General features: G+C 41.0%; 1 protein-coding gene across 10 annotated transcripts in view; it reads right to left on the bottom strand.

Annotated features, from left to right (window-relative positions):
• Nucleotides 1-13442, bottom strand: part of si:ch211-114m9.1 (rho GTPase-activating protein 44) — a 133519-nt gene that overhangs the window by 29643 nt on the left and 90434 nt on the right. For all 10 annotated transcript variants that reach the window (XM_034189708.1, XM_034189710.1, XM_034189715.1 and 7 more), the window contains exons 11-13: nucleotides 10816-10927; nucleotides 3669-3750; nucleotides 3424-3504 (exon numbers count right to left, since the gene is read on the bottom strand). In XM_034189708.1, coding sequence (XP_034045599.1) covers nucleotides 3424-3504; nucleotides 3669-3750; nucleotides 10816-10927 — 275 coding nt within the window. The remainder of the gene's footprint in view (nucleotides 1-3423; nucleotides 3505-3668; nucleotides 3751-10815; nucleotides 10928-13442) is intronic.

Raw genomic sequence — 13442 nt, 5'->3', positions numbered from 1 at the left:
TATCTGGCTTTCGGTGAAACTTTTACGGGCTTCACAGAGAATAAGGACTTTTGCTACAGCTTTCAGGACTGCTTTAAGGACGGTCGGTGCGCCGCGCTCCGAGCTGCGACAACGAGGCACAAACCACTGGATCATTTCTAAGCTGATGGCTCTGTGGATACGAGACCGTCGTGTGCTCTTTCTCTGGTTATCACAAGAGCTGGACATCAGCCATTTTCCAGCAGATTTCACTTTTAACAAGAGATTTTGTCATGGAAAGCCGCGCGGAGGCTTTGCGCGTCACGACCGATTCGCTGATGAAGCAAGACAAAGGAACACCTCCGTTTCGGAGTGTTAGAGGACAGGTTGGGACATGTCCAGCTCTCCACAATTTCTCTTAGACTGGTAAGCACTGAAAGCCGAGATAGACTGACCCCATTCCTACCAGGCTGGTCAAGGAAGCCCTACCATTATTTAATGCTTCGATCTTAAATATGATCAATCTATCTTTGTTAGTTGGCTATGTACCACAGGCTTTTAAGGTGGCAGTAATTAAACCATTACTTAAAAAGCCATCACTTGACCCAGCTATCTTAGCTAATTATAGGCCAATCTCCAACCTTCCTTTTCTCTCAAAAATTCTTGAAAGGGTAGTTGTAAAACAGCTAACTGATCATCTGCAGAGGAATGGTCTATTTGAAGAGTTTCAGTCAGGTTTTAGAATTCATCATAGTACAGAAACAGCATTAGTGAAGGTTACAAATGATCTTCTTATGGCCTCGGACAGTGGACTCATCTCTGTGCTTGTTCTGTTAGACCTCAGTGCTGCTTTTGATACTATTGACCATAAAATTTTATTACAGAGATTAGAGCATGCCATAGGTATTAAAGGCACTGCGCTGCGGTGGTTTGAATCATATTTGTCTAATAGATTACAATTTGTTCATGTAAATGGGGAATCTTCTTCACAGACTAAAGTTAATTATGGAGTTCCACAAGGTTCTGTGCTAGGACCAATTTTATTCACTTTATACATGCTTCCCTTAGGCAGTATTATTAGACGGTATTGCTTAAATTTTCATTGTTACGCAGATGATACCCAGCTTTATCTATCCATGAAGCCAGAGGACACACACCAATTAGCTAAACTGCAGGATTGTCTTACAGACATAAAGACATGGATGACCTCTAATTTCCTGCTTTTAAACTCAGATAAAACTGAAGTTATTGTACTTGGCCCCACAAATCTTAGAAACATGGTGTCTAACCAGATCCTTACTCTGGATGGCATTACCCTGACCTCTAGTAATACTGTGAGAAATCTTGGAGTCATTTTTGATCAGGATATGTCATTCAAAGCGCATATTAAACAAATATGTAGGACTGCTTTTTTGCATTTACGCAATATCTCTAAAATCAGAAAGGTCTTGTCTCAGAGTGATGCTGAAAAACTAATTCATGCATTTATTTCCTCTAGGCTGGACTATTGTAATTCATTATTATCAGGTTGTCCTAAAAGTTCCCTAAAAAGCCTTCAGTTAATTCAAAATGCTGCAGCTAGAGTACTGACGGGGACTAGAAGGAGAGAGCATATCTCACCCATATTGGCCTCTCTTCATTGGCTTCCTGTTAATTCTAGAATAGAATTTAAAATTCTTCTTCTTACTTATAAGGTTTTGAATAATCAGGTCCCATCTTATCTTAGGGACCTCGTAGTACCATATCACCCCAATAGAGCGCTTCGCTCTCAGACTGCAGGCTTACTTGTAGTTCCTAGGGTTTGTAAGAGTAGAATGGGAGGCAGAGCCTTCAGCTTTCAGGCTCCTCTCCTGTGGAACCAGCTCCCAATTCAGATCAGGGAGACAGACACCCTCTCTACTTTTAAGATTAGGCTTAAAACTTTCCTTTTTGCTAAAGCTTATAGTTAGGGCTGGATCAGGTGACCCTGAACCATCCCTTAGTTATGCTGCTATAGACGTAGACTGCTGGGGGGTTCCCATGATGCACTGTTTCTTTCTCTTTTTGCTCTGTATGCACCACTCTGCATTTAATCATTAGTGATCGATCTCTGCTCCCCTCCACAGCATGTCTTTTTCCTGGTTCTCTCCCTCAGCCCCAACCAGTCCCAGCAGAAGACTGCCCCTCCCTGAGCCTGGTTCTGCTGGAGGTTTCTTCCTGTTAAAAGGGAGTTTTTCCTTCCCACTGTAGCCAAGTGCTTGCTCACAGGGGGTCGTTTTGACCGTTGGGGTTTTACATAATTATTGTATGGCCTTGCCTTACAATATAAAGCGCCTTGGGGCAACTGTTTGTTGTGATTTGGCGCTATATAAAAAAATTGATTGATTGATTGAATCAGCGAATCGGTCGTGACGCGCAAAGCCTACGCGCGGCTTTCCATGACAAAATCTCTTGTTAAAAGTGAAATCTGCCGGAAAATGGCTGATGTCCAGGTCTTGTGATAACCAGAGAAAGAGCACACGACGGTCTCGTATCCACAGAGCCATCAGCTTAGAAATGATCCAGTGGTTTGTGCCGCATCGTCGCAGAGCACCGACTGTCCTTAAAGAGGTCCTGAAAGCTGTAGTTAAAGTCCTTATTCTCTGTGAAGCCTGTAAAATTTTCACTGAAAGCCACATAAATTTTTCGAATGGTTTCCAGGTGCCAGTCTCTAACAGCTTCTGAAAAAATTCTGATGGAAAAAAAGTCCTTTTCATTACGCCATTTCCAGACAATGAAAATCCGACGAGGGGGCGGGACCACTCCTTCCCAAGGCGTGCTCACAGGCGAATGACGTCACCGACAGGCGTGGAAAAACTCACGCATGCACACGAGGGTTCAAGCATGTCTGACGTAAAAACATATGAATGAAATCCATATAGTTTTTGAAAAAAATAAAAAGGTACGATACTTTATTGACAGACCTCGTAATGTCCTAGAAAATAATTTATTTAATTTTTTGAGTCAGTCCAGAACATTCTTGTGGATCTGGGACCCATACTTGATGATGTCATAATGACATCATAACGGGCTTAACTGACCAGATCAATATCCCAGAAGTTGAATTGACTTGATGCTATACTCTAATTAAAAAGTGTTCCTTTAACTTTTTGAGCAGTATAGCTCTCTCTCTCTTTGGTTTTGTGTTGTTTGTATCATTGGTGCTTGATGTGGAAATGTTGGGCACAAATCTGCTGGTTACATGATATCTGGCTACAAACAGAAACTTAACGTGACATAACTTGAGTTATTAAAGCTGACACTCAAACAATTCCATCAAACATTGTGATGAAACAAAGAGCACTGAAACATTACCAAAGTGTTCAGGCTGACACAATTCAAGTCAACATGAAGATGAGGTGTAAACAAAACCTCTCTTTCCTGCAAATGAATGTGACATCACTACTGAATAAGTGACAGGTTTGGAAAAAAGTGGAAACGACTGACCTAAAATTGTTCAAGTTGTCTGTAGGGAGTTTTTCACATGTTGCCATTAATGCCTGCAGTCTCTTGTCCATATCTTGGATGCTGTGGGGAGGTGGGGGTGGGGAACATATTAATTTATTTATTCTGAATAAATGTCACTATTTTTCATGTTGGTACTCAAACATTCCTATATAAAATGTTTGGAATGTTTTGTCTTTATTATAATTCTAGAAAATTCTTTTATTATTAGGAGAACAACAACTCACTTGGACGCCTGAATCCATTCATCATAAAGTTCAGTGGTCATCAGTGGCTCGGGGAGCTCACGAAGATACGATTTCAGGGCCCCTGTGGGGGATAAAATGAGTGAATAAACTAATAAGCTTTGATAGCAGCTGATTTTCTTCTGCTTCATCCATGTTCATCATCTCACACTATCTTTACCACCAGCTTGGAGACAGATTCCCACTGCTCAAATTAAATCACAAGTGACACCAAAGCTGAAAAACAACTTCTGACTTCTTTCCTGAAGCACTGATGGAGCCAGTGGGCAGACTTTGGGACTCCCCCTCCCCACCATAAAAATAAATACATAAATAAATAAATAAATTCACAGTGTGAAAAAAAAGATTTTGTAAGTCCTTCACCCAAATAAATTTATTTCTTCATAAATCAATTTAAGGTTTTAAAATACTTGAAGCACAAAGTAAAATAACTGCTTCAGAAAATTGTTTGCTTGAAAAACAAAATGAAACATATATTTCAGAAAATGACTTGTGGTTTTAAAAGTCTAGAAAAAAAAAAGAATTAAACCAGGGCTTCAGAAGACAAATGACTGTTTTGAAAGGCTGGAAAATGATTTCAAAAAATACTGTTTTGAAATGCTTGAAGCTTAAACTGAAACAACTGCTTCAGAAAATGAGTCACTATTTTGAAGGACTAGAAAAAAACTAAATGAAATAAATGCTTTAGAAAATAATTCAGCATTTCCAAAAGCAAAAAACACTGATACTATCAGAAAATTAATTACTGCTAAGGGCCCCTTCACAAAACACAATTGAAGCCGACTAACGCACGAAGGAGGAATTGCACGTCATTCGTGAAAAACATGAGCCACCTCACACGCTTCGTACAGCTGTTGCCACAGCAATTCGTGCACATCAGTGGCCGAAAGACAGCGAGTGCCCTGCAAGTGCTCATTCGACCCCCCCCCCCCTTCTCGGCTTGTGTCGTCCAAATTCCAGGTGTCACACACAAACATATAACACCGCTCGTTGGACACTTAGAAAAGTAGACCTGCACAAGGCTGGGATGGACTACAGGACAACAGGCAAGCAACTTGGTAGAAGATGACAACTGTTATGATTATTTATTAGAAAGTGGAAGAAACACAAGATGACTGTCAATCTCCCTCAGTCTGGGATTCCATGCAAGATCTCACTTTGTGGGGTAAGGATGATTCTGAGAAAGCTCAGAACTACACAGAAGGACCTGGTCAATGACCTGAAGAGAGCTGGGACCACAGTCACAAAGATTACATTAGTAACACCTGATGCTGTCAAGATTTAAAATCCTGCAGGGCAGCAAGGTCCTCCTGCTCAAGCCAACACATGTCCAGGCCCATTTGAAGTTCACCAGTGACCATCTGGATGATCCAGAGGAGTCTTGGGAGAAGGTCATGTGGTCAGATGAGACCAGAATAGAGCTTTTTGGAATCAACTCCACTTACTATGTTTAGAGGATGAGAATAACACCAAGAAAACCATCCCAACCGTGAAGCATGGGGGTGGAAACATCATACTCTGGGGGTGCTCTTCTGCAAAGGGGACAGGACAACTGCACAGTATTGAAGGGAGAATGGATGGGGTCATGTATTGCGAGATTTTGGCAAACAACCTCCTTCGCTCAGTAAGAGCATTGAAGATGGGTCATGGCTGGGTCTTCCAGCATGACAAAGACCCCAAACACACAGCCAGGTCAACTAAGTAGGGGCTCCGTAAGAAGCATTTCAAGGTCCTGGAGTGGCCTGGCCAGTCTCCAGACCTGAACTCAATAGAAAATCTTTGGAGGGAGCTGAAACTCCAAACCTGAAAGATCCAGAGAAGATCTGTATGGATGAGTGGACCAAAATCCCTGTTGCAGTGTGTGCAAACCTGGTGAAAAACTACAGGAAACGTTTGACCTCTGTAACTGCAAACAAAAGCGACTGTACCAAATTTTATTATTATTATCATTTTATAGTACATTATTATTATTAACATTGATTTTCACAGGTGTTCAAATACTTATTTGCAGCAGTAACATACAAATAAATTATTAAAAAAATATACATTGTGATTTCCGGATTTTTTTTTTTTTTAGATTATGTCTCTCACAGTGGACATGCAACTAAGATGAAAATTTCAGACCCCTCCATGATTTATAAGTGGGAGAACTTGTAAAATCGCAGGGTGTTCAAATACTTATTTTCCTCACTGTATCTGTGCTCACAAGTCATAGCTGGGGAACACCCGTACTGGCGGGTAGGATATGACCTCACATAAGTGTACTGTGAGGCGTGGACGTGGGCATGCTGTCCTCACATGGAAATAAATTAAAACACATATCACTTCAGCTGACCGCCGTGTCAGCGCACCACTACGCTGGTGAATGTCTTGCCATGCAGGAAATCACCTCACGGGACACGTGTCACTGTGGGATTTCCCCACTTTGTAATAATTACAACACATATCACATTTGCAGCGGATCACTGCGCGGTGGACATGCCATGCTGACGCGAGAGCCCGGCTCTTCATGACACGGGTGCTGGCCGGTTCATCATGAGACGAGCGCATCAAGTAATTCATGAAAAACATAAAAGGGTGAACCATAAAGGCCCCTTCACACATACTGCGAATATGTACAACTCCAGGACGACATCCGTCGGAGCAGCTGGTATGTGCGCACCACAAAACATAACACCGACGGGCAGGCGTGCACGATGCTGATACAATGGTTCGTTATGATCTGATGGTCCGTTTCACCCTGGTGGCAGCCTGTCCATCTACACGCCATGCATGCATGCACTCTCTTGCTGCAGCCTGCCACCACAGTGTTATATGTTTTATTTATGTCCACCTGATGACAGCAAACAGACATACGCGCATTATAGTGGTCAGTTGTTAGTCCATGTCCATCCAAACACAGTACTGTCCAGCTGGGATGTCCAGAATAACAGATCTCCACAGCCGCTTCTGTCATAGCCACACCTGATCTCAGTTCAGTGCACACACCAAAGCCACACTCGTGGGGCACTTGGACAAATTTCACTGCGAGTATGACAATGATTGTCTGCAGTCTGTGGTTGTGTCAAGAGTGCGACTGGCCACACATTTTCTAATTGCTATGCGAGCGGTGTTAGATGCTTGTGCGTGCCAGCTGGAATTTGACCGACATCTGCCGCGAGGGGGTTCAATGCCTTGCACAGAGCACACTCTGTCTTTCAGCCACTGGTCTGCACAAATAGTTGTAGCAACAGGTGTACAAGGCGTTAGAGGCAGCTATGAAATTACACGGTTTGCATATGAATCCTGCTTTTTGTGAACTTAATGCATAATTTGACCAAATCCACGTGTGTGAAGGGGCCCTTATCCATGTAATTTCATTACTTCCTGATGTACGTCTAGGTGGAGGCTAAATCCGCACTTTAACCCTCTGGGGTCTGAGGGCATTTTTTGGACAGTTTACTCGCCTGGCATAAATGTTTTATTATTGCTGTTAACAGCTCTCCCTGCATCCCACAATCTTTTATGTCTCTTTTTTTCATCAAGTTTTATGTCTCTTTTTTTCAGGACAACCTGTGCTTTCATAATATATATGCTTTTGTTGTGTTTTATAACTGTAATAAAGGTTTACAATCAGAAATACGAAAAGAAAAGTAAAGCGGCAAATAATTTTCCACACACATTTATTCAAAACACACAGCAAACTATAATAAACAACTGTTTTGGCACTTTATAAAGGTAATTTGAAGTCTTGTGTGAAAGACTGTACAACAAAAAGGTTCAAACAATAAACACAAATGCACATTTTGAACAATATATACAAAATGGTCTATGTGTTTTGTTTGTCTTCATCTCAAAGCAATTTCTGTCTGCTATTACACAAAGGTTACATCACAAACTTCTACTTCTACTGTGTTTTGGAATCTTCTGTGCTGCTCCTAAAGCAGCTTTCATTCACACTTTGGCCCACTTTGGCTCCTTACAGTCTGAGGAGCGGCCCTCCTCCTCACGCCATTGATATGGAAAACAGTGCTTTACGCTGAGAAAGCAACAGAGTTATCCAGTAACATTCACATGCAAATTAGTGGAGCAATCCTGATAGTTACACACTCCTTGTTTGAGCACGTGAGATTGTCATCAGAGGCTCTCCGTCTGCTTTCACTGATCGCTGTGCGTAATGGCGGAGGGTGCATGGAGCCCAATAGTATGTACTCATTAGAGCACCCAGGGGGCTATTCAAACGGGCCAACTAGTAACATATCACTACTGAAAATGATCTTTGGCTTTTCATGTGAGGTAAATCTGCCCTACGATTGGATTTTGGAAAACCATGTGACGGTGAACCAATTCCGATTGGACACTCACATTGCGCATGGCATCACACAGCTTCTATGAGGAGTACAAAGATGGCCGATGGCTGGCTCAAAAGTCTGCGGAGGTAACTTTTCAGCAAAAAAAAAAAAAAAGTAAGTTTCTACCTCATATCATTAAAAAGTTACTTACAATTTAGTAAACCTTGGTCTTAGCCGTCGTAAATGAAGGCATCAGCCCCAGAGGGTTAAAACAGGAATTAAGTATTATAAATTGTGGTGTTTTACTAATTTTTTGCTCCGCTGCTGTGTGCGCGACTTTCCACATGCTCATACTGTGTTCGTGTGCATGAATACGAGCATGCATGAAACTGTCGCCGCGGTATCATGCACGCCTGTCTGACCATGCATCCATCCCAACAGCAGGTGGAATGCTTTGCAGCTCACCATTTCGTTTTTGGTTTGCGGATTTTCTTCCGGTTTCTGCATCTTTCGTGTTATGTGTGAAGGGGTCAGGGGCGGTCCTGGAGGCGGGCCGACCCCGGGGTTGGGGCGGGCACCCCCCCCCAGGAAAGTATTAAACTTACTCTGACACACACACACATTCCCAAATATTAGTGTTGAAAGTTACACAGATCTGTGCTGTTCAAGCTGCTGAGCTGAGGCGTCCTGCTGCAGCAGCTGTGTTCAACACAGCGCGGCTCCTAAAACCATTACAATACATACATATATATATATATATATATATATATATATATATATATATATATATATATATAATTTTTTACACAATTATCCTTTATTGACCGAGTTTCATTCATGAAGTCAGTGGTGTGGCTGTGACTGTGACCAGCACAGCGCGGGTCATTATAATCTTATTATTTAGTGGTCCATGTCATCGGGCGACACAGGTACGGCAGGAAACATACAGCTGTTTATCATCCAAATATCACGGACAAAGTGACAAAAATAACGAAAACCACTTACTTATGGAAGGAAATATTGTCTCCCTTGTTCCTCCGTTTGTGGCCTTGCCAACATGCGCAGCTTTCCGGTTTATTCCACCTGTTTGTTGAACTTCTATGCACGGAAATCACTAACTTGCCCGGAATTAAAATGGCGATCACGCCTCCTTACTGACAGCATTTACTTAATGGTTTTCATTATGCTTTTGTTCTTATTTTGAAAGTTCAATAAGTGGACTGATATGTTAAACATGGTGCGAATGCTACGTGAAAGACTAAAGTAAGATAATTTTATGTTTACTGAACAAGTAGTAGACTTTTTTTTGTTTTTTATATTGTTCTGCAAGCCACTTTTAATTACAAATTCATGTGCACACCGCCTGAGTTTTCATTATCCTTCATTTGTTTGGCATTTTTTGTTCAAAATTTAGCAGGTGAACACTGGGAGTGTTTAAAACAATATTGTGCCACTCTTAATTCACAATGTGAAGTAAAACAGAGCATGCCATGTAAAGAAACAGTTTTATTTTTGCTTAATAAACTGTACTATGTGATCAAGACTATTTATATTTAGTTTCTTCTATCTGTATTAGCATATTTGATATTGGAGTAATCCAGAAGTAATTGAAAGTAATCAAATTACATTACTTTAATATTATGGTACCTGGATTACGTTACTGACTACATTTTTCAACAGGTAACTAGTAACTGTATCAGAAAACATTTTTAAAGTAACCCTCCCAACCCTGCTGGTAAACACTAACAATGAGGACAACAAACCTCAAAATGCTAAATGAACCAATTTCTTAAAAGTATACATTTAAGAAGACTGAAAACACACACAAAAAAGAAAAACAAGTGGTTCAGAAGATTATTTTCTGTGTTGAAAATACACAACACACAAAATTAAACAATTAATTTCAAAATAAAGCAACATTCCCAAATGTGAAACAATCTGAAACAATCAGAAAGTGAGTCACAGTTTCAAAAGGCCCAAAATGCAAAATGGACGTATTTGCTTCAAAGAGAGAAAAAAAACAAAACTAAAAGAAAACAAACAAACAAAAAAACACACTCACACACACACTCATCTTCAACCGCTTAGTCCAATTGGGGGCTGGAGCCTATTCCAGCAGTCATAGAGCGAGAGGCGGGGTACACCCTGAACAGGATGCCAGTCTGTCACAGGGCCACAAACAGACAAACAAACACATTCACAACCACTTGCACACCTACGGACAATTTAAAGATTCCAGTCGACCTAACCCACATGTCTTTGGACGTGGGAGGAAACTGGAGCACCCGGAGGAAACCCACGCAAACATGGGGAGAAAATGCAAACTCCACACAGAAAGGCCACAGGCGGGAATTGAACTCATGACCTTTTCGCTGTGAGGCAACAACAACTAAGCCACCGTGCTGCCCCAAACAAAAAAGACAAAAACAAAAAAATCAGTTTAGAAAGGAAAAAGAATCAGTTTTGTAAGGTTTCTGGATATTTTCTGTTTAAAGCCTTTGAAACACAAAATAAAAAAATTGCTTCAGAAAACAGTTTACCATTTTAAAACACAAAACACTGAATGAAATAACTGATTTCGGAAAAGGTTTAGCTCCAGTTTTTAAATGTCTCCAGTGGACAGACAGACACCTCTTTGTGACAAACAAAGGTATTTCTGGCTACTTCTCTGATCTGACTATATTTTTGGTTGAGTCCAAAATGTTGTGCACAGTACAGATAAATGGTCAACATTACAGTTTTGTGGATAAATGAAAATGTCATATTTTTACATTCTTCTGAGCATTAAACTGAAAGCTTTTGGGATTGTTGCTAGAGAAATGGGCCTTGAAAGAGGCACTGCTGTGGGCACAGTTCACCTGCAATGGCGTGCGGGTCGGCAGCATACTCCTGCGCATCCAGAACTCCACAGTCCAATGAGGCTTTGAGTTTCTTTAGCTTTGAGGCTGATGGAGCCACTCTGAAGAGGCCCTGCAAAGGGACATGATCACATGCAATTATCACATCTAACATCTTTGCTCTCTGCTCTCTTCCACAGCATGTCTTTTTCCTGATTCTCTCCCCTCAGCTCCAACCAGTCCCAGCAGAAGACTGTCCCTCCCTGAGCCTGGTTCTGCTGGAGGTTTCTTCCTGTTAAAAGAGAGTTTTTCCTTCCCACTGTCGCCAAGTACTTGCTCACAGGGGGTCGTTTTGACCGTTGGGGTTTTTCTGTAATTATTGTATGGCTTTTGCCTTACAATATAAAGCACCTTGGGGCAACTGTTTGTTGTGATTTGGCGCTATATAAATAAAATTGATTTGATTTGATTTAACAGGAGTTGATCCACTAAAGTCACTGTGCATTAGGCACTAAACTGCAACAGCGGCTTTGCATTGTTGAGCCAGTACTTGTTAATATCTGGTGCACACCAGATATTAACTAGTACTACAATGCACACTTTGCAATAGCTGATGTGTCCTAGATACTATTTCATGAGTACTAGTTTATAATTAGTGTGTGCCACATTTTTAATATGCACTAGTTAATATGTGGTGGGCAGCAGCAATGATTAGTTAATTAATATCAAGCATGTATCAGATACTATTTTGTGAGAACTAGTTACTAAGTAATGTACACCAGTTACTATTTAGTGAGTATTTGTTAATACATGGTACAAACCAGGCGCTATTTAATGAGTATTATATAACAGCTGAGTGGATCCTTGTCATTTGATTTTTGGGTTGACATGGATCATCTGTCCCATTTGTGTTGCGTTGCATTTAGCGTGCAAATATGGTTCCATACATTTGGTACCACTGCACGCTGTGAACCCTGCCCATGCACACACTATGGGGGCAGTGTTTAGCTAAACATGGATGAGTTTGTTTTGCTGACGGACGATGATTTGAACAAGTTAATTGATGGTGCTAATTCTCCTAACACACACACACACACACACACACACACACACACACACACACACACACACACACACACACACACACACACACACACACACACACACACACACACACACACACACACACACACACACACACAAAAACATCCACTACACCATAAGCTGTTTGGAAGCTTGAAGAAGTGAATGTACGTAATCCCAGACAAATTTCTGACGTAATTTTTTGCTGCACTGAGGAAGTACACAAAGCCTTTTTTTTTTGGAAGTATCATGGGCTACATCTATTTTTCCAAGTTGACAGAACAATTCTGGACTCCTATTTAAAGTTCGTGTTAAGCACCAGTGACCCACCAACATGTAAGCCCCTTTTCTGTTGTTTATAAATTAATATAATTTCAAATGACAAGCATCTATTTTAGCTTTAATATAAAACAAATAATTAATGTTTTTCCATTCTTGTTCTTCCATTCAATGTAACAAATATTTAATTCAGTGAAAGATGGAACATTCCATTCAACTCAGCCTTGCCTTGTTGAATGGAACATTCCATCTTTCACCTCAAGAAATATTCATACTATTGAACTCAGAAATATTCATTATTTGTATGCTAGTGAATATCCAATGTGCACTAGATAATATTTAATAAGTACTAGCTAATATTTGATGCAAAACAGACAGTAGTTAATAATTAGTGTGTGGCAGATACTATTTTATGAGAACTAGTTAATGTCATGGAAAACATGCCCTATTTAATGGGCACTAGTTTAATATGTAATTCCACCAGATACCATTTAATGGGCACTAGTTAATATGTAATTACACCAGATGCAGTTTAATGAGTACTAATTAATAATTAGTGTGTGAAAGATATTATTTAACGAGAACTCTGTTGCAGTGTGGAAGGTTCCCGGTTCAAACCCTACCCCTGCCACATTTCTCCATCTGGTGTAAAACTTGTGCCAAATCAACATGCAGTTGCACCCTGGATCTGCTGTGGTGACCCAGAGTGAAAACAAGGGAGCAGATGAAGGGACTTACCTTTAAGTTAGTATGAATTATTATATGGTATGGGATTTTGCCAACTTCTGATTGACCCAGTCGCCACTTTCTGAGCTGTACCACATGCCGAGTTGACCGCTGGTGGAGCCGAGTAGACCGTGCGTGTGAAACTAGTACACCTCGCGTGCAGCGTAGCGCTAGCTAATTGAGCGATACCTTCTATCGATAACAACCAATCAGATAATGCGATACAACGCCTACTTTGGCTGTCAGTTTGTTGACAAGATGGCAGAAGACAGGTTTGCGTCTGTCAGTGACGCTGACTTAAAATTAATTTTACAAGATGCGAAGAACACCCGCAGAAATATACAGTCAGCAGCCAACCTGTTTCGCAAGTACGTCACTGAAAAGGGACATGCGCCCAACTTTGAAACTTATGACAGACGGATGCTTGACGGAGTACTCAGGTGATTTTACGCGGAAGCTAGACAGGCGAATGGCGAACTTTATAAGAAAACAAGCCTGATGACTCTTCATCACGGACTTAACAGGCATCTCCAGTCGATCGATGGGATGTCAGTTGGTAC

This window comes from Thalassophryne amazonica, chromosome 16 (genome assembly GCF_902500255.1).
Source record: "Thalassophryne amazonica chromosome 16, fThaAma1.1, whole genome shotgun sequence".
NCBI lineage: Eukaryota > Metazoa > Chordata > Actinopteri > Batrachoidiformes > Batrachoididae > Thalassophryne > Thalassophryne amazonica.
The sequence above is the reverse complement of the archived record's forward strand: the minus strand, read 5'-3'. Positions and strand labels throughout refer to the sequence as shown.